The following is a 27941-nucleotide window of genomic DNA, read 5'->3' as shown; positions in this document are numbered from 1 at the left end:
AACTACTAAAGTTAATAAAGTGTTTTAAGTAAGTAAAACTAAAAGTATAAATCATATTGTCCTCAGATTTAAAGTTTTGATGTTATCAATCTATAATAGTTTCAGACTAATGGAGCGAGGTAAATAAATGTAAAAGTAGCTTCAACCATTACCCTTTCTTAACAAGTACAGAAAAACTAAATTACCAAACCAAGATCATTATTACCTTTCTTGTTTATATTGTCTGCCCTCTGGTGGAAGTGCTTAATGAACAGTGAAATGGCCAAGCAAGAGGCACCAGGGTATGGTGGTATGAGGCAGGAGGCATTGAGGTCAGAATGTGCTACATAACACCAGACACATTAGATAACCCAGGGATGACTATAATAAATAGTTGCAAATTTTGGTGGATTTGTTGTTGTTGTTTTTTTGTTTGTTTTTTGAGACCAGGTAGTTGGCCTGGAATTTTCTATGTAGGACTAGGATGGTGTTGAAATCACAGAAATCTACCTGTCTCTGCCTCCTGAGTGCCGAAGTCAAAAATGTATGACATCACACCCAACATCCTTAGTTGTGGCATTTTTACACTCGCCTCTAAAATCCATATCCAACTTCTAGCAACAAACTATGACTTATTTTCAGTTCAATTTCATGTGATTGTGACATTTTTTTTGTCTCTATTACTTGGTGAATATTCTTCTATCAGGATATTATTTCATTTGAACAAGTTCTTTCAGACACTTTGATTTTGGTTGAGAAAAACAAAAAAAAAAAGGGTTTTTTTTTTTGGTAGGGATGATGGGTAGGATCTAAGACATAAAACTTAAAAAGCCTACTCTAATTCTACAGTAGTCTTAATTTAAATATTTACTTTTATAGCATGTATGTTTAGTCTGTATATATGTCTGTGTGTACCTGATCCCTGTGGAGGGCAGAAGAGGGCATCAGATCCTCTGAAACAGGAGTTACAGGCAGCTGTGAGCCACTGAATGGGTGCTGGGAATTGAACCCAAGTCCTCTGTAAGAGCAGCCAGTGCTCTTAAACTTTGAGCTACCTCTCAAGCCCCATTATATAGCCTTTTCTACTACTTTGTCTTTGAAAACAACTGGAGTCATCATAGAGAATAGCAAAATGAATCAAGACATGTGAGTGTACAAGTTCTAATTTTGTCTGCCAATACTCAGCAGAGTACCGACTTACTTAAATTTCTTAGGCTGTAGTTTTCCTATTCACAAAAGAAAAGGTTAATTTTATTGTCTTTTAGTTTTAATAATTTCACATACAAAAAAAGCAGGTTATGTATTTGACCTTATACTAGTGAAAATAAAAATATATTTTCTGTACCAAACCAGATGAAATGTAAATGCAGGACCCTAAAGTTCAAAGTTAGTATACCTCTTCAGCCTCTGGGGCTCTTCTTATTCCCCAAAGCATGGGATCTTCAAGGCCAATGAAAATTTCCAAGGAGTTGAAAACATTTTCAGACAGTAAGATTTTGCAAACAGATTGGAATCAGAATTGAATAGAGAATTTACAACTGCACAGTTGTGGCCATGTGACAGAAGGTTCAACACACGTTTTTTTCACCTTCAGACTTTGCTTTTTCTTTTCATAAAGCTTACTTCCTGATCTTTCAGAAACAGACTCAAAAATTATCACTTTTGTATAGAATTACTTTTTGGAAAGAAAATGTAAGGTGTTATCTGCTTAGAAAAATTCCCCGATTATTTTCAGGAACTGAAATGACATTTTATTAAATTTTCTTGACTGTATCTTCCAGACAAGATTCTGGCATCCAGGATTCATTCCACTAGATGTAAAGAACAATTTCATGTTTATTTAAAATCAGATTTTCTAGGACTAGCTAGCTACACCACATATGTAGTGGTTCAAGATACCTCACACTACCTATGGCTTTGGTCTATTTGGTTAGAAAATAGGGGCTTTACTTACCAGTACCTTATTAAGTATATATGAAAGGTGCTTTGAGACTTAAATGAAAAAGCGGGACAAGAAATACATCATTTGGTGCTATGTTCTCCTGTAAACTAGATTACAGAAAACTGAAACTTGAGACCAATGATGTAAAAAAGAAAACATTAAGAGATTTTTAAGAGGATCAACAGCACCTGAGCTCAATGAGATTCATGACCGGTCTGTTTACCTGCTGCCTCCTCCTGTGGCATTGTAGGAGTTCTTCGGGGTCCCTGTGGCCCACTATTCTTGTCACTGGTGTTTTCCTCCAGGTTACCTGCTGGCTCTTGGGTTTTCATCAGCTGACTCAAGAGAACTGCCAACATATTCTGCATGTCAGCTGTTGTGTTTGAAGCTTCAGGGGTTGTCTGTTCTGCTGAAGGCAGGACCACTGATACAGAGGGTACCTCCTTCAATGATTCCTCTGGGGCTATGGATTCTGAGTCCTGCTGCTGGGAACTGGCTTCAGTCAGTGCACTAATAGATTGATTCAAGGCTTCCAGCTGCTGTTGCATCTCTGGGTTGGAGTGGATATTAAGCAGCTGTGCCATCTGAGGGATGCTCAGGTCAGTTTGGCTCTGTAGCAGATTTAATAACACTGCCAATTCACTTTGATTCAGCTGCTGTGTGATGTCACCAAGGCCTGTAGGATGAGAATGGAGCCAATATAAGATGACAAGTAAAGGCAAGGCCTTTTGTCTTCTTCAACTGACTAAAGCAATTTAGCAATTTATAATATTCAAAGGCATAGTTTCATTTTAAAAGCTTAAAAGCCTCACAATTTAATATATATCTCAGATTACAACATAGTTTTTTTTTTTTTTTTGTTTTGTTTTTTGGGGTTTAAAAATTCAAGGACAGCCAGGGATTGGTGGCACATGTCTTTAATCCCAGCACTTGAGAGGCAGAAGCAGGTGCATCTCAGTGAGTTTGAGGCCAGCCTGGTTTATAAAGCAAGTTCCAGGACAGCCAGGACGGCTACACAGAGAAAACTTGCCTCGAAAAACCAGATAGATAGATAGATAGATAGATAGATAGATAGATAGATAGATAGATAGATAGATAGACAGACAGACAGAGGTGGAGGGAGGAAGGGTGGTGGGTGGGTGGATGGATGGATGGATGGATGGATGGATGGATGGATGGATGGAAAACTATATAAAGCCCAGGACCCATGTAGTGGAGAGAACCAATTCCTACAAGTTGTCTTCTGAACCCTACATACATTATGTGGCATCTAAAACAAAATAAAAAGTAAAACAATAAATAAAATGCAAGGAATACCTAAATAAAGCATGTCTGCATTATATACACAAGTGATTAGATCTTATCTGTATTCTATGTCAGTGAATTTTTAAACAAACATTATATGTAAAAACTGCTAAGACAGATTTAAGAACTCAGGTGCCTAATGTGCCAAGAAATTAGATATTCATTTAATGTTTATTTATCTCCTGTATCTCAGGCTGGCCTTAAAGTTGGTGTGTAGTAATAGATAACTTTGAATTTCTGATTCTCCTGAATCTACCTCCCCAGTGCTCTGGGTTTTTTTTTTTTTTTTTGCAGTTATCTGCTACCACACTAGATGATTCTAATGTGTACCACATGTTGAAAATAACATTGTAATCTCAGCTACTTTGGAGGCTAAAGGTCCTAATTTCAAGACCATTGGGTTGACATAGAAGAGAAAATGAAAAAGACCGGCAGTTCCCAAAAAAACAAAACAAAACAAAACAAACAAACAAACAAACAAAAAAAAAACAGGCTGTGCTATTATAGGAGAAATATGTTGTTATAATGGTTATTTTGACACAGCTTTAGTATAACAGGTCAAGTAATAGACTACAGAACCAACTACATTTAGCAATTCTGATTTGACATGGCTGAATTCTAAAGCCTTTTCAAATCTAACATATATAACTCTAAATTATTGCTAAAAAGCCATGAGTCATGGGCTGGAGAGCTGTCTCTGAGGTTAAGAGCACTGGTTGCTTATCCAGAGAACTTGGGTTCAATTCCCAGCACCCACATGGCAGGTCACAACTGTCTATAACTCCAACCCCAGGGTATTTGACATCTGCTTCTAGCTCTGCAAACATCAAGCACAAATAGTGCACAGATGTACATGATGACAAACACCCATACACATAAATGAGTAATAAAAAAGCCATGAACAAACTAACCTTGAATTTTAGTTATTTAATTGATTAGTTTCTGCCAAAACAATCAAGAGAGATACAGTATTCCTTATTTCAACTTTCTGAACCATGTGTAAAAAATAAGGTTTATCTTCTCCTGAGAAATGACCACAACTCTCTCGTAATATTCCACTGAACAAAAAAAACAAAAAACAACAACAAAAGACAAACCAAAAAACCCCACAGGGTTATGAACATATATGCATTCTACCCTTAAAATCTACATAAGTGCAGTTAATAGAAGTAGAAGGCTCCATCTCAGCACTGACCTACTGCATCCCCGGGACCAGGCTCTGCCTTGACAGGAGCAGGCTGAGGGGGTACTGGGCTACTGTTCTTCACAGGCTCAGCTGTTGTCCCTGAGGTAGTTTCTTTTCGAGAGGTTTTGGATGGTGGTGGCTCCTCTATTACAATACCACTTTGTCGCTGGCGTCGACGTTTCTTACTCCACAATTCATGGCAATCCTGCCAGTGAGGTAGGCTGGAAAGACACAAAACAAAGCAGGAATAAGGAGTGCGTAAACGAAAAAATAATTAATTTAGAAAAGCAAGGAACACGGTAAATAAAGAAACATAAATGTTAGTATGCAGTATAAAAAGAATCCTGGCAGGTGGTAGTGTATAGAACTATTTGCTCAATAAGAAAAAAGGACCTTGTTAATACTAGAACCAATTCCTATATGGTCAAAAACAGTTTATATTGGTACAAAATTAGTACCTTTACTGGCCAAGCACAGAGATGAACACCTTATAAGTTATGAAAGCCTAGGAAAAGAGCTAGGATATGTCTCAATAGGTAAAGGACTTGCCACTAAGCATAACAATCCGAGTTCAAATTTAAAACACATGACAGAAAAAGAAAGCCAACTCCCAAAACTTGCTCTAACCTTTCACATGTAACTTGGCAAAAGTGTGAACACACACACAATGCAAAAACAGAAGAGATAGTGCTTTAAATGTTGGAATTAAAAAGGTGGTAGTGGTACACACTTTCAATCCAAGAGCTCAGGAGGCAGATGGACTTTTGTGACTTCAAGGCCAACTAGGTCTACACAGTGAGTTCCAAGACAGCTAAGGCTACACAGAGAAACCCTATCTGGGGGGGGGGGGGGGGGAAAGACACCCAAAACCAAAAAAGAAAAGAAAGAAATCTTGGAACTATATAGACATATCGTGATTAAATCATCAGTGTACAAAAAAATTCAGTGAATTTCCATGATTGGTTATCATCAACTTTTTTATTCATGGAGTTAATAAGCTGGGCATATATTTCATCCTAGTAACTAAGAAGCAGAAGAAGGTGAGACCAATTCTGTTAGTTTCAGGCCAGCCTGATCTACTTAATGAGTTCCAGGTCACCCAGGGTTAACAGTGTGTCTCAAAATACAAACAAATGAGCAAAACTATATAATAGCTCCTAAATTTCAGTAAAAAGCATACATATAAAAATTCTAATATAATAAGTTAATTTCGATAGATCCTTGAACAATAAAATTGATAGTTACCATCCCTCCCAAGTTCTGGAATTACAAGTGTATATGTGTGTACCACCATATCTATCCAATCTTTCTGTCTGTTAAGAAAACAAATCTGTGGCAAGAGGACCCTAAATTCAAGGCCAGCTTAGATAACTCAGTGAGACCATCCCATACCTCAAACAAAACAAAACAAAATCTCAAAAACAAACACACACCCTAAAAAGGTGGACAAAGTGTTCATTAGTTAAATGCTTGTGGTGTTCTTATACAGAACTTGACTTAAGTTCCCAGCACCCAAGTCTGGTGGCTGAAAGTTACAGGAAATCTGACACCATCTTCTGGCCCCCACAGGAAACCACTTACATAAGCACATTTAAAAATAAGTAAAATGAAAGAAACCACATAAAAAACCCCAGCACAAACAAGAGGCTTTGGAAGATAGCTCAGTGACAAAGCATTTTACTTGAGTAACATGTGTGTAAGGACCATAGTACTGACATAAACAAACATAAATCTAGCATAAAAGCTATTAATACTTCTAGTGGTAAGTTCAAAGATAAGGGATGTTGTATGTGCTATACATAAAGCTGAATGTGGGTATAGAATCACTGAAGATCCTCTAATGTACATTCTATTTATACACACATGCACACGTGTGAGTGCACGGAAAAGTATAAAATAAAAATAAATTGTGATGAAAGAGATAAACCAAAACTATATAGTTACATAAAAAAATCATGGAGACAAAGGCAGGCAAATCTGTGAGTTCAAGGACAGCCTGGTCTTAAAAATAAATAAATAAATAAATAAATAAATAAAATATGAATTGACCTGAAAATGATGTAAACTAAAATTAGAAATATTCTTGAAGTGATTACAACAAATTTATTAAATCTATTCCTAATTTAACATTCTATCCGAACTGACATAATCATTTATAATTATTTTGATAAACTTATCTTTTCTTTCTTTCTTTTTTTTTTTTTTTAAGTTTCTCATTTTCTGAGTCTAGGAAAAAGTTTAGAATCATTCATTATATAGATACCTATACTTACTCTGGAGGTGCCATTTTGCTGAGTTCCACATCCTTAAGGAAGTCACTCTGCAGGGTCTGTTCAGCTGTGCAACGCTTGCTGGGGTCAAGCGTCAGCATGTGGTCTAATAAATCAAGCGCTGCTGAAGGAATGCTATAAAAAGGAACAGAGATATCAAACACTTACAACAATCTCTTAGTTCTCAAACTTGAAACCTGTATCTCCATATAAAGCTAAGCAAAGGAAAGTGGAAACAGGCTAATTCAGGCAATAAATCTGAGCCATGATTTAAGAAATGCTACAGTGCAGGTGAAAACTATTAAAACCAACAATTCTTCCTTAGGAAAATCAAAAAATATACAAGGAAATCCACATATTGTTCAAAATAAAATGGTTTTCAAATTCTAAGGCCTTCAAAAGAGAAATTAGCAATAGGGTCTGATAAAACAAACTCTACAAAAATAAAATGTCTAAAAGTGGAGAGATGGTTCAAAGGACCCAGATTCAATTTCCAGTACCCACATGGCCATTCACACTTTTCCAAACCCCAGTTCCAGGGGTAGTTTACGTAGCTCATCTGGTAAAGGTATCTGTTATCAAGCCTTACAACCAATATTATATATATCCTTAGGACCCACATGGTCAAAGGACTGGATTCCACCTTCTGACCTCCACACACAAATACATAAATGAATGAATGAATATGACCAGGGTCTCTAAGTTTGAGGCCAGACTAATCTATGTAGTGAGTTCTAGGCCAAGTAAGACTACACAGTGAGACTGTCTCAGAAAAATAAAACAACAAAAACATAATTAAAGGGCTGTAGGGATGGCTCACTGGTTAAGAGTACTAACTGCTCATCCAGAGGACCCAGGTTCAATTCTCAGCACCCATATGGCAGCTCACATTGTCTGTAATTCCATTTTCAGGTAATCCAACACTTGCACAAGTGAAATGCCAATGCACACAAAATAAATAAATCTTTTGAAAAGAAAATGTAACTTAAATGTTTGCTGTAAAAAATTGAGCTTAAAAGTAAGTCAAGTTCCAACAAAAGCTAAAAACCAGAAAACAGATGTAATATGATTATGCTAAACTCACAACGAGAATTCTTCTCTGAGACGTCTCCTATATTGTTTCTTCGGTTTCATGGTGTTGAAATAGGGCAGCTTGATAACATCAGGCCACACTGCTGGACAAGGGCTACCACAGAGACGACTGAAAAGAAAGCAAAAGGCCAAGTGCAATGAAGTGAATCGCCAGCATAATGGCATCTAGAGGAGAAATTGTCTTCTGGGCAATATGGGGAATCTATAATTTATTACATCAATAGGTATTTAAAAACAAAACAATAAAAACAAAAACAAAAAAACCCAAAACGCGCCTTACTGCTCTAAGGAGAAGCAATATAAGAGGACTGGTTACAAGAAAACACAGTGTTAGTCAGGTGTGGTGGGACACACCTTTAATACAGAAGGCAGAGGCAAGTGGACCTTTGTGAGTTCAAGGCCAGCCTGGTCTACAGAGAGAGGACAGCCAGGACCACACAAAGAAACCCTGTCTCAAAAAAAAAAAAAAAAAAAAAAAAAAAATCAAAAACAAGGAAGAAGAAGAAAACGTACTGGAAGTGCTGAAAAATAGCAAGAGAAAACTATTGAAAATATAATCCAAAATATTTATAAAACAGGTTTTTATCTATAAAGGTTCTCACCAATTTTATTCTGTTCAGTTAGAATTAATTTTTCTTTCTTTCTTTATTTGGACTAAGTCTATTACGTAGTCCTGGCTTTCCAGGACACATTATGTAGACCAAGATAACCTTGAACTCAAGAGTTCAAGAACCTGCCTGGGTTCTTGGAGAAATGGCTCAGTGGTTAAGAACACTGGCTGGTCTTCCAGAGGTCCTGAGTCAATTTCCAGCAACCACATGATGGCTCTCAACTATCTATAATGAGATCTGGTGCCCTCTTCTGGGTTGCAGGGATACATGCAGACAAAATACTACATACATAATAAATAAATCTTAAACAAACAGAACAAAAATCCTGCCTCTTCTTCCAAAGGCTTGTGCCACCCCACACCTGGCAGAATTAATTTCAAATAGTAAAGATTTTAAGAACTGGTGCAAGCTAATCCTTATCCGAGGCAGGTGGGTCTCTGTGAGTTTGTGCCATTCTGGTCTACAGAGTTATCTATAGATAAGTATTTATTGTTATTATTATTATTATTATTATTATTATTATTACAATGAATTATATTTCACCTTTTAAAAATATCTATATTTACTTGCTATATTTTCCCCATTTATTTTATTGAAAAAGGAAAAAAGGTCACACGTGCCTATAATCCCAGCATTTAGAAGTCTGAGGTTAAAGAGATTATGAGTTTGTGGCCAGTATGGCCTATAAAGAGAAACTGTGCTTCAAAATGAAAAATAAATCAAAAGAATAAGAACAAGGGAAAGGAACACAGAAAAAGGAAAAAGAAAGTAAAGTATAGCAAGCATTCCCCAAATAGCCTATTTAAAGGTTATTTTAAAACTGTAGCTAAAGAAACAGCTCAGTGAGAAAAGGCTCCTCCTGACAAGATTGATGATGAGTTCAATCCTCAAGAACATGGTAGAAAGAGAGAAAGAAAACATGTACTTCACAAAGAGTTATATTCTTTGAGATAGGGTTTCTCTGTGTAGGTCTGGCTGTCCTGGAACTCCCTCTGTAACCCAGGGTGCCCTGGCACTCAGAGATCTGCTGGGAGTAAAAGTGTCACTACAATGGCCCAGCTACACTTCTTTTCTTGCATGGAGCTACACCTAAGAATAAGGTAGCCATCTGAAAAAATTGCACCCTTTATGCGTGTGCATGTATGGTCCATGTATATGGAGGTCAAACTCAGATGCTGTTCCTTAAATATTATCCACCTCGTTCTTGAGACAGGCTTTCTCATGTGAACCGAAGCTTGCTGAGGGGGCTAATCTGGCTGGTCAGCGAGTGCCAAGATCACCTATTTCTGCCTTACTAGCACCGATGCCACAAGCAAGTAACATTACACCTAGCTTTTTGTATATACGTTCTAGGGATCAAATTCGGGTTATCATAACTTCATGATGCAGCTACTTCATCTACCCAGCTCCCTTTACCTTTTTTTTTTTTTTTTTTTTTAAATAATATCAATCACATTTATTTGGTTTTCATGTGTGTTCTTGTGTGATGTGTTGCATATGCCAAACCACACTAGTGGAGATCAGAAAATAATTTTCAGGAGTCAATTTCTCCTTTTATCACGTGGGTCCTGCAGATGGAACTTATGTTGTCAGGCTTAACAGTAAACAACTGTGTACCCAAGAAGCCATCTCACTGGCCCATTACAAGTTTGGCTCTATAACATTGATTGACACCACCAACCATTAGGCATCACGTGAAGAGCTGGGGATTCTTAGATCTTTTTATAAGATTGGTCTGAAAACTTTTTTCAACAAATCTTTTTACATTAATTTAATTAATGTACACATGGAAAAGTCAGTGGAGACAGGAGGACTGGGCAGGAAGTCTATGAGACCTCTGGCAGTAAAACCAGGCTGTGTCCCTAGTGCACAAAGGGACTTTGGGAGACCATTTCCCATGGAGGGATACTCCCTTAGCCTAGAAACATGGGGGAGGGCCTAGGCCCTACCCCCAAATGACTAGACAGATTTTGATGGCCCCTCATGGAAGGCCTCACCCTCCCTGTGGAGTGGATAGGGGGATGGGATAGGGAGGTCGATGGAATGAGAGGGAGAGGAAACTGGGATCGATATGAAAAATAAGAAAGAATTATTAAATAATAAAAGAAAAAGTCAGTGTAATCTCCCCTTCTATCATGTGGGTTACCAGTGACTGAACAAGTGCCATTACCTGTTAAGCCATCTTACCAGTGTTTTACTATTTTTGAGATAGGGACTCACTTTGCTGCTCAGGCTGGTCTTGAACTCAGGAGGTTAAGTGATTCTTACTGCCTTAGCCTAATACATAGCTGGTAGTAAAAGCACCACTGTTCTTAAATGCAGCATATTTGTAAACAACAAGGAATAAAAATATGAAGGTAAGACTTAAACATTATAGAGCTGGAGAAGTGGCTTAGAGGTTAAAAACACTTTAAGTAAGATACTGGTTCAATTTCCAGAACCCAAAGGGTATCTGACAGCCTCTATAACTCAAATTTTTGGCTTCTAATGACAGACACTAAGCTTACATGAGGTGAAATTACATATATGTAAGTAAAAACTGAAATACATAAAATTAAAAACATATAGTGGCACACACTTGAGAGGCATAGACAGATAGATGGGTCTCTACCATCTCAAGGCCAGCCTGCTTTACATAATTAGTTCAAGGACAGCCAAGACTACAAAAAGAAGTCCTGTCTTGAAAACAAAAACAAGACAGAAAGCCAAACCAAACCAACCAACCAACCAAACAAACAAACAAAAAAACAAAAATAAAAACAAAAAAAACCCAAAGAATGGTTATGAGCTACTACTATGAGGATGCTAGGAACAGAACCCAGATCCTCTTTAAGAACTGAAAGAGTTCTCAACTGCTAAGCCATATCTCAGTACCCTAAAACATAATTTGTATGTTCACAGGGTGTCACAAAAGAAATGGTAAGCTGGACTGATTAAAGTGAAATTTACTATAACATCATTTGATGGACTGAAAAATGTTACAGAAATTTGAAAATTTCATTATCTATTCCTTATCTAGCTTTAAAAGTGTAGGTTATGAAAAAAAAGTGTAGGTTATGACTAAGGGTTGAGTAACTAAATCATGACAAATTTGGCAACAGTAATACATACAACAACCAAAAAACTAGCTAAAAATCAAATGTGTAATGAGTCTTGAGATGTTTCTGGCAGCACTCCCCAGTGCTGTGTTGTATGACTTCACTGAAATCTTGATTCTGAATACACAACAGTGAGTGGTATAACCCCATAAACTACTGATGAACCCTGAAATAGCTCAGATTTGTGACTACTGGTTATAAACTGCAGTGTCATACTATATAACATAGCTTTTGGTTCTTTTAGAAACATACTGGCTTAATTATGAAAAACAAAGTCTAGCTAGCTTGGGGTGGTTTTGCAAGCCTTTAATCCCAGAACTCTGGAGGCAGAGTTAGGTGGATCTCTAAATCCAAGGCCAACATGGTCTGCAAAGTTAGTTTCAGTCAGTCAGGGGTACACAGAGAAACCCTGTATTGGGAAAAACAAAACGGGGGTGGGGAGGTAAGGAAGGAAAACAAAGGCTTTAGCCAGACATGGTAGTACAAACCTTTAATCACAGCATTCAAAAGGCAGAATTATTTGTGAGGTCTACATAGCAAGCTCTAGGACAACTGGGACTATATAAAGACCCTATCACTCCAAAAATAAAAAAAGGGCTTTCAATAAATTCCTATGGACTGGAGATGGTTCATTGGTTTAGAGCACTGACTGCTCTTCCAAAGGACCCAGGTTCAATTCCGAGCACCCACATGGCAAAAAACAACTGACTAACTCCAAGATCTGACTCCCTCACACAAACATACAAACAGCCAAAATAACAATGCACATAAAAAATAAATAAAAAAATTTACAAATCCATACCATTCTTGAGGATGTAAGTATCAAATTAGTCAATATCTAGATGGTATTATGTTAGAATAGTTGATATTAGAAACTGCTGTTTGAGTTTCATTAAAAAAATAAACTTCTAAGTATTCCTTTTATTTACATTAGTTTTGTTGACACAAGGTTTCACTATATAGTGCTGATTGTCTAGAATTCACTATGCAAACCAGGTCTACCTCTGGCTTCCCAAGGACTGGGTGAGATTAAAGGCATGCACCACTATGCCTTCTTCCTTTTATTTATTTATTTTTAATTTACTTTTGTATTATGCACATTGGTGTTTTGCCTTTTTGTGTGTCTGTGAGAGAATGTCAGATTTTCTGGAACTGGAGCCACAGATAGTTTTGAGCTGCCATGTGGAAGCTAGGAATCGAACCCAGTTCCTCTGGAAGAGCAGCCAGTGTTCTTAACCACTGACTCATCCTTCCAGTTCCTTTTGGTATCTTAAAATATTCTTTCTCTCTTGCTTATTTCTTTATTTGCATGTATTGCATCTGAGTATTTGTGGAAGTCACTGGACAAATATGGTATTGGTTCTCTTCCACTATGGAGTCCAAGGATAGAAAGGCTATAAAGTTGTAAGAAATCCATACAGACATGGCCACACATAAATTAAAAATTAAATTCTATTGTATAAATAAGCATATCTATTTTATTATTAAATAAATTTAATTTCACCTTTAATAAATTGTAAAGTTTATAAGTTTATGACAAAGATTACCTTAAAATAAATTTATAATTAATCATCAGTAAATGTTTATATTTTATACTTATTATACACATCTATTACCTCGGGCTATATAAAAAACTTCTCAGGAAGTTATGAGTGGAAAAATTTAAGAAGTTCTTATTTGTCATATGTAGGCACTTAAAAGCATGTATACCTGATCAGTTCTAGCTGAGCCAGTTCCAAATTGGCTTGAAAAATAGGTTTTTTTGTGAACAGTTCCCCAAGGATGCATCTAAAGAGAAAAAAATTCAAAGGTTAGATAGAAATCCCTTGAGCCTATCTAAAGTGTGTCTCAATACACTTTTATAGGATCCTAGGTTACATGCAATATATTGTGTGGTAAAGTAGCCCATAACACTTCAGTGTCTCAATTTCTTAAAAGATAAAAACAACTTATTACAGTGAAAACAGATGTTATAAAAGGATTATGCCAGCAGCTCAAATTCTGCTGCCCGTAGACAACAGTCCTTTATAAGCAAGGGAGTTAGAAGTTCTCCATCTTTGCCACACCATGGTAATCTAAGGAAATAGAGACAATTTTACAAGGATGGCTAGCAGTTTCGCAGAAAGATTATTAACTTTTCATCATTAACTTGCTTTGTAGGACTATACTATATATACTATTATAACCCCCTCTAGCAAAGTATATACAAAAAAAACCCTATTGTATTATCAGCTAAAATCAATTCATCAAGACTGAAAAGAAATTCTGTCTAAATACCTTTATTATTATTTTGAAATGGACATTCAGAACTTGAGAGATGGTTTGGCAGGTAAAATAAATATGGAGACCTGTGTTTGAATCTACAGAAGCCACATAAAACTGAATGTGATCATGTGCCTATAATCCCAGTGATTCTGTAGCAAGATAGGAGACACAAATTCTCTCATTGTCACATGCATACACACATGTAGCAAAATAGAAAAGAATAAAGTAAAGCAAAACTTTACAAAAAAAAAAAAAAAAAAATCATCAAAGCAAGTAAGATATCTCAGTGGTTAAGATCTTGTTTTTTTGAAGAGGACGTGAGTTCAATTCCCAGTATAGTAGTTCACTGTAATTAGCTCCAATTCCAGGGGATCTAATACCTTCTTCTGAGCTCTGCAGGAACCAGGCATACAGTGGAAAACATACATACAAGCATACAGACAAAATATTTCCACACATAAATAAGTAAAACACACACTAAAACAAAACAAACAAACAAAACCACCATCAGCAGCCAGGTAGAGCATGCCTTTGATTCCAGGTAAATCTCTATGAGTTTGAGGCCAACATGTGAGTTCCAGGACAGTCAGGGCTATGTTACAGGCCCTGTCTCAAAAAACTATAAACACCAGTAACAAAAGGAACAGCTTTCAAAATGAATGAATTACAGTCTCAAGGTATCTCTGCACAAAATAATTACTAGTTACAAGAGGGAAACAACTTTTTAGTGAGAAAGGCAACCAAGTGACCATAAAACTGTTATCATTTCTAAAGGGCAATTAAAGTCCATATAAATACACGTGTAATACCCAGTGAGGAACATTAATACTGCTTATGGAATATTGTTTGTTTGTTTTATAAATAATTTATCTTTATTTTACATGCATTGGGAATTTTGCCTTCATGTATGTCTGTGTTAGGGTATCAGATCTTGGAGTTAGACAGTTGTGAGCTGCCATGTGAGTGCTGGGAATTGAACCAGGATCCTTTGGAAGAGCAGCCACAGTATTCTTAACCACTAAGACATTTCTCCAGTGCCACGAAATATTCTAGCTAAAAATATATAACCAAGATCTGTGTAGTACCTGGTCCACATTCAAAATAATAAAAGATAGGAAAGACTGACATGGAAAGACTAGGACCTAACATAGCAGCCTACACCTATATGGGCACTACTTCAGATACCTCAGTGGGACGGTCACATGAGCCTGCAAGTTATAAACTAGGATGTGTAACAGCAAAGAAATGACTTTAAAAAAACAAACAAACAAAAAAAAAAACCCAAAATCATATTAGTTTAATATAAGATCCTTAAGTAAACAAAGAGTTATTATTTCTAGGACATTAATAGTATAAGAATAAAACTGGAAGGACTGTACATTCATCCTATACTAATGTTTAAACTTCCTTAATTAGCTCTCTGGTTAACCTCAAAATTGGACATTCACCTACATCTTAATAAAAATACTCTGAAGGTGGTGGTGCACCCCCTTAATCCCAATAGTTGGGGGCAGAGATGTTGGGTCTCTCTGAGTTGGAGACGAGCCTGGTCTTCATAATGAGTCCCAGGACAGCCAGGGGATACATAAAGAGATTCTGTTTCCAAAGTTTTGTTTTGGTTTTTGTTTTTAATGCTAATATTGTGGTGCTAATTATATTAGTGTACTTTTTGTTGGGTTTTATGGACATTGTATAGTCTCATGTAACCCAGGATGGCCCTAAACTACTAATTCTTTAGTCTCCACCTCCAAAATATCAGGATTTCAAGCCTCTACCACCGCCCTGAGGTCCATATACACTTTCATTTAAACAGATTATTTGTACTAATTCTTTGAGAATTTTATATAATGTATTTTGATCATACTACCCCACTTTAAAATATGATTTATTTTTTATTATTTATGTGTGGGTTTCTTGGAGGCTAAAAGAATTTTACTCCCTTGAGCTAGAATTACAGGTATTGGCCTGTTGCATATATTGGAAAACAATCCATGGTCATCCTCAGGAAGAGCAGCAAGTGCTCTTAACTGCTGAGCCATCTCTCCTGCCCTCAAAATTTACTTTAAATTATATGTATTAAGTGTGTGGGGGTAGGAACATATGTATGCACACGCACATGGAGACCAGAGTTATCAAGATCCCCTGGGACTAGAGTCATGGACTGTTGCTAAAAACCAAACTTGGGTTCCTAAGTAAAAGCATCAAGTGCTATTAATCACTGAGTCAACTTCATGGGCTCCTCTATCAGCATTTAATTCTCCTTCTTCCTCTTATTGTTTTTTCTTTTCTTTGAGAAAGGGTTTCACTATGTATACCTGGCTGGCTTAGAACTTGTAAGTAGACCACTGTCATCTTAATCAGAGAGAACCACTTGCCTCTGCCTCTGAAGTTCTGGGATTAAAGGCCATTTTTACTAGCATTTTAAAAAATGCCTTAAAGAAATTTACTTCACTTATAATTTGCTTTATTAGCTTTCCTAGTGTATTCCCTAATTTGATTAGTAACTAATGCTTTCAAACTTTAGTCAAGAGGTAGAAAAAGTAGAAATAAGGTTTGTTTCCAATATTAACTGTCAAATTTACTTCCAAACATAGTTTTAAAAAAAAACTAGTAAAATAGAAGAGCAGTAGAAAAGAAAATCGCAAAGGAATAAAAAGGTTTGATTATTTATTTGAGACGCTGTTCTCAAACTTGTTGAGAAGCCTAGGAAGACCTTGAATTATTTTTGGGTGGTAATAGTGGTGGTGATGGTTTCTAGTCAGGGTTATTCTATGTAGTTCAGCTGTTCCAGAACTTGTTCTGTAGATCTGGCTGGTCTCATGAACTCACCACCTACCTCTGACTCCTAGGTTCTGGGATTAAAAGTGTACACTACCACCACCAATGAGCTAGAGCTTGAACATTTTTTTTTTTTTTTTTTTTTTTTTTTTTTTGGATACAGGGGTTCTCTGTATTGCTTTGAAGTGAAGCCTGTCGTGGAACTCACTCTCACAGAGATCCACCTGCTTCTGCCTCCACTTGTCAATTACTTCATATATAATTTGTTAAATGAATTTTTCTATTTTTTGCCCAGAACTGTACCCCTAAGCACTAAAATGACAGCTATGTGCCACCATACTGGCTCTGCTTCAGAGTTCTGATTTCAGACCTTTAATGCAAAAGACTTCATTACATAATGAACACTTTATTAAGCTAGCAGGTTGCACAGACTGAAAACAAAACAAAAATACACCAATACCACTATAAATTCTCCCCATGCATCTCGGCTTTCCTTTTGTTTTGTTTTTTGAGATAGGGTCTCTCATGTAGCCCAGGCTGGCCTCAAGGATTACTCTGAACTTGATTTCCCAGCCTCTAGCTCTTTATCATTCATCTTAATGAGTGATTAACCTTCCAGCTTAGCTATAATAAAATGGTTAGTACTTTTGAATACAAATATATACCCAGTTTCAGTCATTTAAACTTAACTAAAGCATCATTTAATTTAGGTAGGCTACCATCTTGTTGAATTTTAAAAATAAAAACCATAGTACTCCTCTTAAAGACTTATAATAGGGGAATGGAAAAAAATAGGAAAGATGATACACTATTTTAGGAAGTATGTACATGGGAACCATAACCAACAAAAGTTGACACCAAGTGCCATACCACATACAAATGAGGGTCATTTAAGATATTTAGGCCCCTTGCATGGTGGTATATGGCTTTAAGCACCTGACGAGAGAAGATGGCTGTTAGGTGGATCCCTGTAAGTTCAAGGTCAACCTAGACTATATATCAGCTTCCCAGCCACACAGGACTAAATAACAAAACCCCATCTCAAAAGAATAAACATACTCCTTAACATACAAAAAGGTAGCCTTTAAATTTCATTTTCAACCCCAGGAATGGCTTATATAATCTGCAATCCCAAAACTTGGCAGTTGGGTGAAAATGAATTATGGGGTTTAAGGACTTCTTTAGCTACACAATGAGTTTGATGATAGCCTGGGGTAAATGAGATCTTAAAAGAAATTTTTTTCAGAATATCTATGTTGGTGTACTCTTATAATCTCAGCATTTGGGAGAAGAGACAGGAAGAGTGCCACAAATATGAACTTAGACTAGTCTATATAGTAAACCAACATAGCCAGGGCTAGAGAAATTCTGAATAAAAAAAGAAAGAAGAAAAGAGAAGGGGGTAAGAGAAAAGGTTGATTATAGATAGGTTAGAACAAGAAAACAAGGATGACTATTAAAGATTATTAACAATGTATCAAAAAACTCAACAAGGAATCAAATCATATTTAGACTACTAGAAAAAGATTAGTAAGTTTGAACAAGAATTAGTACAATAATACTGGAGAGATGGCTAGAATGTCAAGAGCACTTGCTTTTCTAGAAGGGGACCAGAGTTTGGTTCCCAGCACCATGTCAGGGCACCTCACAACTGTCTCATTAGATTTAGGGGATCTGACACCCTTTACTGGGTTATGTGAGCACTCTGGGTTATGTGAGCACTCCCACAAACTTGGCATATCTTACTCTCACTCTCTTCTATTATCTTTTCCTCTTCTCTCTCCCTCTCACACACATAAATTATGTTTTAAAAAAGGTACAATTATTACAATGATCTAAAACACATCAAATATCTAAGTATATGAGTTCCTAATGCATCTAACCCCCCCCCAAAAAAAAAAAAAAAAACAAAAAAAAACTAACAAGTCTTCTCACTGTTTATTTTTGCCGGACAGTAGAAAAACAATCTCACTATTTTAATAATTGGTAAACAAAATGAAATAACTAGCCTTTTGCAATATTAAAGATTAAACCCAGGATTTCATACTAGGCAGGGAAGTCATTGACCTATATCCCATTACTAGCATTTTGTTTTTGTTTTTTGTAACAACGACAACAACGAAAACCTAGAAGTCTAAAGGATAAACAATCTAGTTTCTCTAAAGAGACTGTTAAGTAAACAAATGAAAATCAAGAGAGCTAGAAAGGAATGTTAATTAAGAGACTTGAGATAAACTGGGTATGGTGATACATGGTTGTTATCCCAGCTAACTGGCGGCTGAGACAGAAGCATTACCAGATTCATGAAAGACTGGGCAACTGAGCAAATAGCTAAATTGCTTCCTTTTCTTAAAAAATAAGAAGTTGGGAGGAGAGGAAGGAAGATTTGTGCCTTAGAGGACAGCCTAGTCTACTGAGCAAGTTGTAGTGCAGCCTGCAAAGCTACAGAGAAACCCTGTCTTGAAAAACAACAAATAAATAAATAAATAACAAAAAAATCCATTTATTTTTATGTATGTATGTATGTGTGTATATATTTAGTAAGAAAGACAAATGGCTAATATTGAGATGAAAAAGTATATGCTAATATCATGTGAGTTACAGACAAAGCAAAAGGTAAAAGAAGCTTACCCACAGCTCCAAACATCAATAGCTGGTGTGTATCTTTCCTCTCCTAGCAGCAGTTCTGGAGGTCGATACCACAGAGTAATGACTTTGTTTGTATAAGGACGACTGGAAGGTAAAATCAACATGTCGTAAATGTACAATGACTTTTGATGGAAAATATGTAACTAAACACAAATGGAAATAGCTAACAACAGAAGATGAGATTGTTAAAAACACTTCCAACCGCAAAGGAACAGGCCAAAAGGAAGCTGGACAGAAGTGAAAGATGAAGAAAGCTAGTCTAACTTGTGTTAACTCCAATGAAAGGCTGATTGAAGAATTCAAATAGTGTCTAACATCTAGGTGCTGCATGTCTTTAATGCCAACATCCACACACGTGGAAGACACTAGGATATAAACATATATACAAATAGAAAAGACAAACATAGCTTCCAATTTCAGGGGGATCTGATTATCTCTTCAGTTAAGTATGTGAAAGTAGCACACAGACATAAGATTAACAAAAACAGTCTTTAAAAAAACAAAAAATGAATGAGCCAGGTGGCACATGCATTTAATTCCATTGTGAGGCAGAGTCAGACAGATTTCTGAGGCTAGCCTGGTCTAAAGAGAAAACTCCAGATGCCGGGTGTTTGTTGGTGGTGCATGTCTTTAGTCCCAGTGCTCAGGAGGCAGAGACAGGTGGATTTCTGTGAGTTCTAGGCCAGCCTGGTCTACAGAGCTAGTTCCAGGACAGGCTTCAAAGCAATGCAGAAAAACCTGCCTCAAAAAAACAAAAACAAAAAAAGAAAACTCCAGGACAGTCAAGGCTACACCGACAGACTGTCTCAAAACACTAAAACAAAACAAAGAAAAGAATGCTGGGCACAGTGGCTCACGACTTTAATTCCATCACTCTGCAGGTGTATTTCTTTGAGTTCAAGGCCAGCCAACTGAGTTCTAGGATAGTGAGTGCAACATAGACAAACCCTATCTCAAAAACAAGCAAACAAAAAAATATCTAGGTGGTAACACATTCAAATACATTATAATTTTTAGAATTTGAAGGAATCAGAAAATTAAAAGTATTCTTCTCTACCTCTCTAATTCCCACACTCAAAACTGAGTAAAACTACTTTTTTTTTTTTTTTTTTTTTTTTTTGAGATAATATTCTTGCCATGCCAAAGCTGACCTTGAATCATGGGGAACAAGTAAACCTTCCCATATGTAGTTTTGATGAATATCTCACCTTTCTTCAGAGTTATAGAGCCGAGCAAGTCCAAAATCTGCAAGTTTGATTTGCCCACTGTAAAAGAAACAATTATTTTCATAAGTAAAAGTAGCAGTTCTCAAACTACACTTGAAAACTTAAGCGCCAATTAAAGACCTAAAAGAATTATAAAAATGATTTTTAATGCTTGGTACTTCTAATGGTTACCCCCATTTCCTCTCCTTACATAGTTTACAATGCCTCCTAAAGAATATATATGTATGGGGTGGGGAAGAAAAAAAAAGAATATATGTATGTACATATGCACACAAAAGCTATTATTGCATTTTTGGATTTGATTTCTAACTTTTCATTTTCATTTCTACCATAGAGTCAGCATACATTACCAAGCTTGGTCTCCAACTCCTACACTTAAGCATGACCTTATCTCATTCTTTTTTTTTTTTTTTAATTTTGATTTTAAGACAAGTTTAAGCCGGGCAGTGGTAGCATATGCCTTTGATCCCAGCACTCAGGAAGCAGAGAGAGGCAAGCAAATCTCTGAGTCATACACGCTAGGCTACAGAGTGAGACACTTGTTTAAAAAAATAAGGGGGAAAAAAAAAAACATGAACAACTGGTCTTCAATACTCGTATAACAAATATATAATGGAACTCAACCTAGCTCTTCTCCTTCTTTTGTAAATGGTTCTTTCTCTTACTGATGACAAGCTTTCACATTTTATCCTGGCAATCTCAATCTCATTCCACTCTGGAGACCAATATGGGCAGGAGACTCTCCACCTACCTCAAGAATGCCTGAACAAAGAAGCCAGTGCTGGTAGTATACATCACCTTGGACGCCTCACTATAATTATGGTCCCACTGAGCCCCTTGCACCAAGTATGCCACTACAATCAACCAGGTCACACCCTACAACTAATTAGTGCTTGTGTTAATAAATAGAATATGCCCAATCATGGACCTCTCAGGGCTAAGCCTGGAATTGTTAAATGATCAATGAGTACTTCTACTGATGGAAGAGGCTCTGTCTACTATGGCAGCCAATAAAAATGTGAAAACCAACATCTTATCCTGAAGAGAGGGCGAGAAAAGACCTCTGAGTAGACAGAGCTAAGTGAGTAGGAATAGAAACTTGATGGATCAAATTGGCTTGTGGCATCTTAACTAGTAACCATGACAAAGTTCAACTTCGTGTGAAATTTCATTCTGTATGACTCTGGGAAATCAGTAACTAGGAAGGGGAATCCCACTAAAAAAGATATAAAACAGAACTATAATTACTTTCTCTAAGATATCCTTGCCCATGAAGAAATTATGTCAACAGAAGAAAATATAATACTAACTGCCAAAAAAGCCTCAAGTTGACAGCTCTAATAAAATTTTTCTTTGTAGAACTGGAAACTGAGTTTAGGTTTATACTACACAACTAAGCTACAGGCAAAGCACCAGCTATAATCCTACTTTACCCTCATTAAAAATTGTTTTTTCAGCCAGGTAATGGTGGTGGTACATGCCTTTAATCCTAGACCCAGTAGCTAGTGGCAAAGGCAGAGGCAAGCAGACCTCTGAGTTTCAAGACCAGCCTGGTCTACAGAGTGAGGTCCAGGATTTTTTTTTTTTTTTATTTTAATTGGTGTTTTTTTTTTTTTTTTTTTTTTTTAAAGATTTATTTATTGTGTTTACAATGCTCTGCTTACATGTCTGTTTCAACACCAGAAGAGGGCACCAGACCGGATTACAGATGGCTGTGAGCTGGGAATTGAACTCAGGACCTTTGGAAGAGTAACCAGTGCTCTTAACCTCTGAGCCATCTCTCCAGCCCTTAATTGGTTTTTCATAGAGGGTTTTATTATGTATTCCTGGGGGCCTGGAACTCACTATGTAGACCAGGATGACCTCGAACTCCTAAAGATAAAATCTGCCTCTGCCTCCAAGGGCTGGGATTAAAGGTGTTTACCAGCACACTTATCTTTAGATAGAACCTTTTTTATTTTAGACAGAGTTATTTAGCTCTGGCTGTCCTGGAACTATGTAGATTAGGCTCCTTTTGAATTCACAGAGATCTATTCATCTCTGTCTCCCAAGTGTTGAGATTAAAGGCATGCACCTTAACAGTTAACTGGGAAAACTTGAATGCACTCTTCTCCTGCTCTAGCCTTCCAACTATCTGAAACTACAGATGAACTATGAATTATGAATATAGGCTTAGCAGATTTTTTTTTTTTTTTGAGTTGCAGAGATAGCAAGAGAATGGAAACAAACAAAAAACCCATCAAACTTCCTGGCTCTCCCACTTTTACTTCCCTAGGCAATGGGATTATAAGAATGTACTACTTATAGTTCCAGTTTATGAGTTAATCTTTATATATTATGTTTGCCTCACAATAAACACATTAAAGTGTAATTTTAAGTAGCAATTTACACAGATACATTGAATACCCTCCCACCTTGAACTGTAGATTAAAGTAACCTCCTTACTAGGATATACATGATTGTAAACTGGTTGCTAGTAACAATTCAGCTTCATTTTTCACTGTAACTGCTTTACTTCTTGTTCTAGTAATAATGTTATGTTTACAGTTTTTTAGACATAATACACTATTTACCTTTTTTCTTTTTGAGAGAGTCATACATAGTTTCAGGCTGGCCATGAAAGTGCTACATGTTGCTATAAATCAAACCCAGGTCTCAGTGCATACTGGCAAGTACTCTACCAAATGAGATATAGTCCCACTCTTACTTTCAAACTCTTGATCCTTTTTCTCTTAGCTTCTAAAGTACTGGTATTACAGGAATGTTCTCTTTCATGTTTATGTGCTTTCATATAATCAGTGTCAAGAGATTTTGAATTTCCATTGTCAGTCTTTCTCATAAATTCCTATTTAATCCTCAAAGTTGCATCTTTCCAGGTGATTCTACATTAAACAAACATGACCTGCTGTGTTGGTATATGCCTTTAATCCCAGTACTTGAGAGGCTGAGAAAGAGAATCATAGTTCAAAGCCATATGAGCTACATAATGAGACTCTAAAACAAGTAACACCCAAAAATTGCTTACTGAATTGAAAAAGTAATAAACTGCTTAGCCCTACTACTAAACTTAGTGTTAACATTTGGTAAATCTCAGTAATCATACACAGCTTATTCTACCTCCTACCACAACCACTGTGTGTGCTTCAGTGTGTGAGTGCATGTATGCCTGCATGTATTCACACACATGCTGAGGAAAGGTCTTTGACAAAGTCTCAAGTGCAACTGAAGAAGTAGGAATTTTTCTTTCCACTAAAGAATATTAAGAACTAACCCAGTGTATATTTAACTTCTCCCTGGATAACACCACTATTTACTGGCTATATAGTATCCGCTTTAGTATATCAATATCCTAGAATGTTAGTAAGTAAAAAATTTTGCAATCCTATTTTATTAATTCTAATATTAAATCAGGAAAGATGATGGGAGAGGTAAAGAGACAAAAGAACACATTCAACCCGTATGATAAGACAAAAATTGCACTGCTTATAAGCCTAATTATCTAGACAAAATCCAAAAGAAAGGAAAAAAGTGATTAGCCTTATCCGGTTACTATGTTACCTGTTATTCAGCAAAATGTTAGAACATTTAATATCCCGATGGAGGAAATTCTTTTTGTGACAGTAATCCAATCCTTCCATTAGTTGTTTCATGAATGACTTGATATGGTCCTCAGAGAAGTGCACCAAACCTGATTCTAGCAGTCCCATTAAGTCATGGTCCATATATTCAAATACAAGGTAGAAGGCACCTACATAACATGAAGAAAATACTTTTTAAATGTTGAAATAACAATCTTAAGATTTGAATATAACTAAAGATAACCATAGTCTCTCTGGAACAACTGCTTAATTTTATAGACCTAATTAGACTAATAAAATAACTTGCCCTTTTTAAGAATAAATAACACTATTAAAATAATCATTTGCTCATTTATTTATAATTTATAGTAAGTAATAAATCAATAAATTTCGATTCCCAAACTACCTGTATGTGGACTATATACATTTTGAGAGAACTGCCACTATTAATTTGTATCACTATACTCTATGATTGAAGTCTACTGACAATTACAGACTCTGGGCCAAATCTAATCAGCTGGTTCTTATTTCTTGTTTTATTTTGGGTAAGACAACCATGTCCATTTGTTATAAATTGGGACTTTTTAAAAAAACATTATTTCATTTTATATATGAGTGTTTTGTCATGTTAAAAGCACTCCCTGTTCTTCCAGAGATCCTGAGTCCAATTCCCAACAACCACATGGAAGCTTACAACCATCGATAATGAGATCAGATGCCCTCTTCCAGCATGCATGCAGAAAAATACTGTATTCATAAATAAGTAAATCTTAAAAAAGGAAGGAAGGAAGGAGAGAAGAGAAGAGTTTTGTGCCATGCCTGCTGCCTATAAAGGTCAGAAGATGGTACTGAGTCCACTGGGACTGGAGTTACAAATGGTTGTAAACGGACAGGTGAGTCTTGTAAGCAAATGAGGGTTCTTTGAGTCGTCTTCTCTAGCTCTGCTCTCAACTCCCTTTTTTGAGACAGGGTCTTACTATGTAGCCTTGGTTGGCCTGGAACATGCAGACCAGGATAGCCTCACAGAGATATGGCAGCCTCTGACTCCTGAGCACAATTCACAATTGCCTATAATTGCAGCTCCAGAAGATCTGACCTCTTCTGATCTCAATGGAGACGTGCATTGTAATGACATTTTTTCTCTTTTGAGGGGTCCACCAGCCAGCTCCCAAATAAATACATGGAGGCTTATTCTTGGTTATGATTGCCTGGCCTTTATACTGTTTACCTGGCAGTCCCTGCCTAGACTTGCTCCTGCCTTGCTATTAACCATTCAGCTCTTTATTAGACCATTAGGTGTATTAGGCACAGTAACAGTTTCACAGAGTTAAATGCAGTATAAAGAAAAGTCACACACCTTAAAATAATATCCCAACACACATGCTATAAACTCAGGCTTTAAAACAAAAGGATAAATGTGAAAAAAATTTAAGTAAAAATAATTTAAAAATGATGTCAAGATGGTTCAATGTTTTATAAAAATATTTGCTATGCAACCCTCACAAAACCTGAGTTTGATCCCCAGAGCACATTGTGGAAGAAGAGTACCAACTCCTGAAAATCTGTCATCTGAACTTTATATGTGTGCAATAGCACACATACACTATACAAAAATAATGAGGAAGCATGAAACATTTAGTCAAAGCCTCTAAATTCAGAAAAGGACAATAGTAGTAAGAAGCACACTAAAAATAGTTGTAAGGAATTTGGAATTTTAGCAATACTGTAACATGGAACACTAGTCGTAAGGGCTAAGGATGTAGCTCACTTGGGAGAGTGCTTGCCAAGCATGTATACAACCCTGGGTTTGCTGTTTTACAATGCAGCCATATCAAGCATGGAACCTACCATGTAGATATGTAGAGACCAGGCTGGCCCCAAAATTGCCTATACCTCCCAAGTGCTCAGATTAAAGGTACACACCAACACGCCTAGCAAAATCCTGGGATTGAGCCCAATTCCTACTACCACATAAACCTTATGTGCTAGTGAAATTAAAGCCTGTCCATAGCTACTCAGTTATAGAGCAACCTGGGCTTTTTGAAACCCTATCAAAACAAAACAGAACCCTCTAGGTTTATAATTCTGTTCATTAGTAGCATAAAAACAAAAAGTGTAATACAGTGTCTCAAATGTACTAGACAAGTGCTCCATAACATAGCTACAACCCTAGTATAAAGGCAGGGATTTTTAATATAGAGGGTAGACTTCAAGAATTCTCTCACATATCCCAAATGGTATGCATTTATTTTTTGAGACAGGGTCTCACACTAAACTTAGAGCTTACTGTTTTGGCCAGAGACTGGGCAGTGAATGACAGAGATCCACCTGTCTATGCCTTACACAGTGCAGGATCAGAAACATGCACTGATATGCTCAGCTTTTACTTGGGAATTGGGTCCTCATGATTACATGGCAAGCACTTTACCCACTGAGACAGCTCCTCAGCCTCTTTACAATCCTTTTTTCCTTTCTTCTTTTTTGGGGACCTGGGGTGACAGGACAAAATGGGGATACAAACATTCTCAGTTTCCCTAAAATTTTCAAATAGTTCACATTTCCACTAAAGAAAGATGGCATTAAGGAGTACTTTGGAGAAGATTAAGATAAGACCTGGTAATATAAGTAAATCAGATACAGGATGGAGAGATAGCTCAGAGCATTAGTGGCTTCACCAGAGAACCAATAAGAATTCAGATCCAAGATCCAAATTACCACTCACAAACACCTGTGATTTTTCTTAGAAAAAGCTATCGAGATGGAGATGGCTTAGTTGTTGAGCTCTATCAACTGATTAAAAGTGTAACTTGAGGGCAGAAAAAGGGTGTCAAGATTACCCTGGAGCTGGAGTTAGTGGTGGTTGTAAAATGCCTGATCTCACATCCTCTACAAGACAAGTATTCACCCTCCTGTCCCTAGAAAACAGTTTTTAAAAGGATGTATAAACCAGGCATGCTAGCACACACTTGCAATTCTCAACACTCAAGAAATTGAGACAGGAAGTGTGACAATAGCTACAGGGTGAGCATATGTATCAAAATTAAACTAACAAAAGGATATAAAATCCCATCACTGACTATGGGGAATGCATTCTAAAAGTACAATGTTAGCAAGGTGGTACAGGCCTTTAATCTCAGCACTTGGGAGGAAGAGGCCAGAAGAAAACTAGGAGTAGGCTCTAATGTCATCTGTGGGATCTAGCTGTCAATCCTGAAAGAAAGCACCTCTACCTACTGAGCCATCTGGACAGCCCTCTTTTCTGGGGGGGGGGGGGAGAACGACACGGGACGGGACAGTGTCTCTTACTTAACTTACCAAGGTCAATGGGATGATTGACCAGCAAGTCCCAATGATTAGCCTGTCTGCTTTCCTGGTACTGGGATTTCATGTCCTCTTGCAGAGGACCTAAGTTTGGTTCCCAGCAACCAAAATGGGTGGCTTACAACCACCTGCAACTCCAGCTCCAGGAGATCCAGCCTGGTCTACATAGCAAGTTCCAGAACAGTCCAGACAGGACATAAGAGAGAAAGATAGATAGATAGGTAGGTAGGTAGATAGGTAGGTAAGTAGGTAGGTAGGTAGGTAGGTAGATAGATAGATAGAGACCTTTTCTGTAAAAGTAAATAAATATAAAAAGTAAAAAAAAATAAATATAAAAACAGAAGCCAGGCTGTGGTTGCAGCACTAGGGAGGCAGAGGCAGGCAAATCTATGAGTTCAAGGTCAGCCTGGTTTATAGAAGAAAATACACAGAGAAACTCTGTCTCAAACACACACACACACACACACACACACACAAAAACCCCAAAAACCAATTCACCCTCCTACCCGCCCCCCAACAAAAAAAGACAAAAACAAAAACAGAAGCTGTATGGTTCAGTAAATAAGAAGAACTGTAGCTCTTGTATTGTATCTTTGTTTAATTCCCAGAACCCAAATGGCTGCTTACAATTATTGGTAAAT

At 36.9% G+C, this 27941-nt stretch overlaps 1 protein-coding gene across 9 annotated transcripts in view; it reads right to left on the bottom strand.

The window, feature by feature from the left end:
* Cdk12 (cyclin dependent kinase 12) overlaps positions 1–27941 on the bottom strand; it is a 73220-nt gene that overhangs the window by 25144 nt on the left and 20135 nt on the right. For all 9 annotated transcript variants that reach the window (XM_051175664.1, XM_051175659.1, XM_051175677.1 and 6 more), the window contains exons 6-13: positions 23960–24149; positions 20384–20440; positions 19158–19259; positions 13194–13271; positions 7767–7883; positions 6686–6817; positions 4422–4633; positions 2145–2597 (exon numbers count right to left, since the gene is read on the bottom strand). In XM_051175664.1, the coding sequence (XP_051031621.1) occupies positions 2145–2597; positions 4422–4633; positions 6686–6817; positions 7767–7883; positions 13194–13271; positions 19158–19259; positions 20384–20440; positions 23960–24149 (1341 nt within the window). The remainder of the gene's footprint in view (positions 1–2144; positions 2598–4421; positions 4634–6685; positions 6818–7766; positions 7884–13193; positions 13272–19157; positions 19260–20383; positions 20441–23959; positions 24150–27941) is intronic.

The sequence above is a fragment of the Phodopus roborovskii genome, unplaced genomic scaffold (assembly GCF_943737965.1).
Source record: "Phodopus roborovskii unplaced genomic scaffold, PHOROB, whole genome shotgun sequence".
NCBI classification, from domain to species: domain Eukaryota; kingdom Metazoa; phylum Chordata; class Mammalia; order Rodentia; family Cricetidae; genus Phodopus; species Phodopus roborovskii.
Note: the sequence above shows the minus strand (reverse complement) of the source record. Positions and strands in the feature narration are given on the sequence as shown.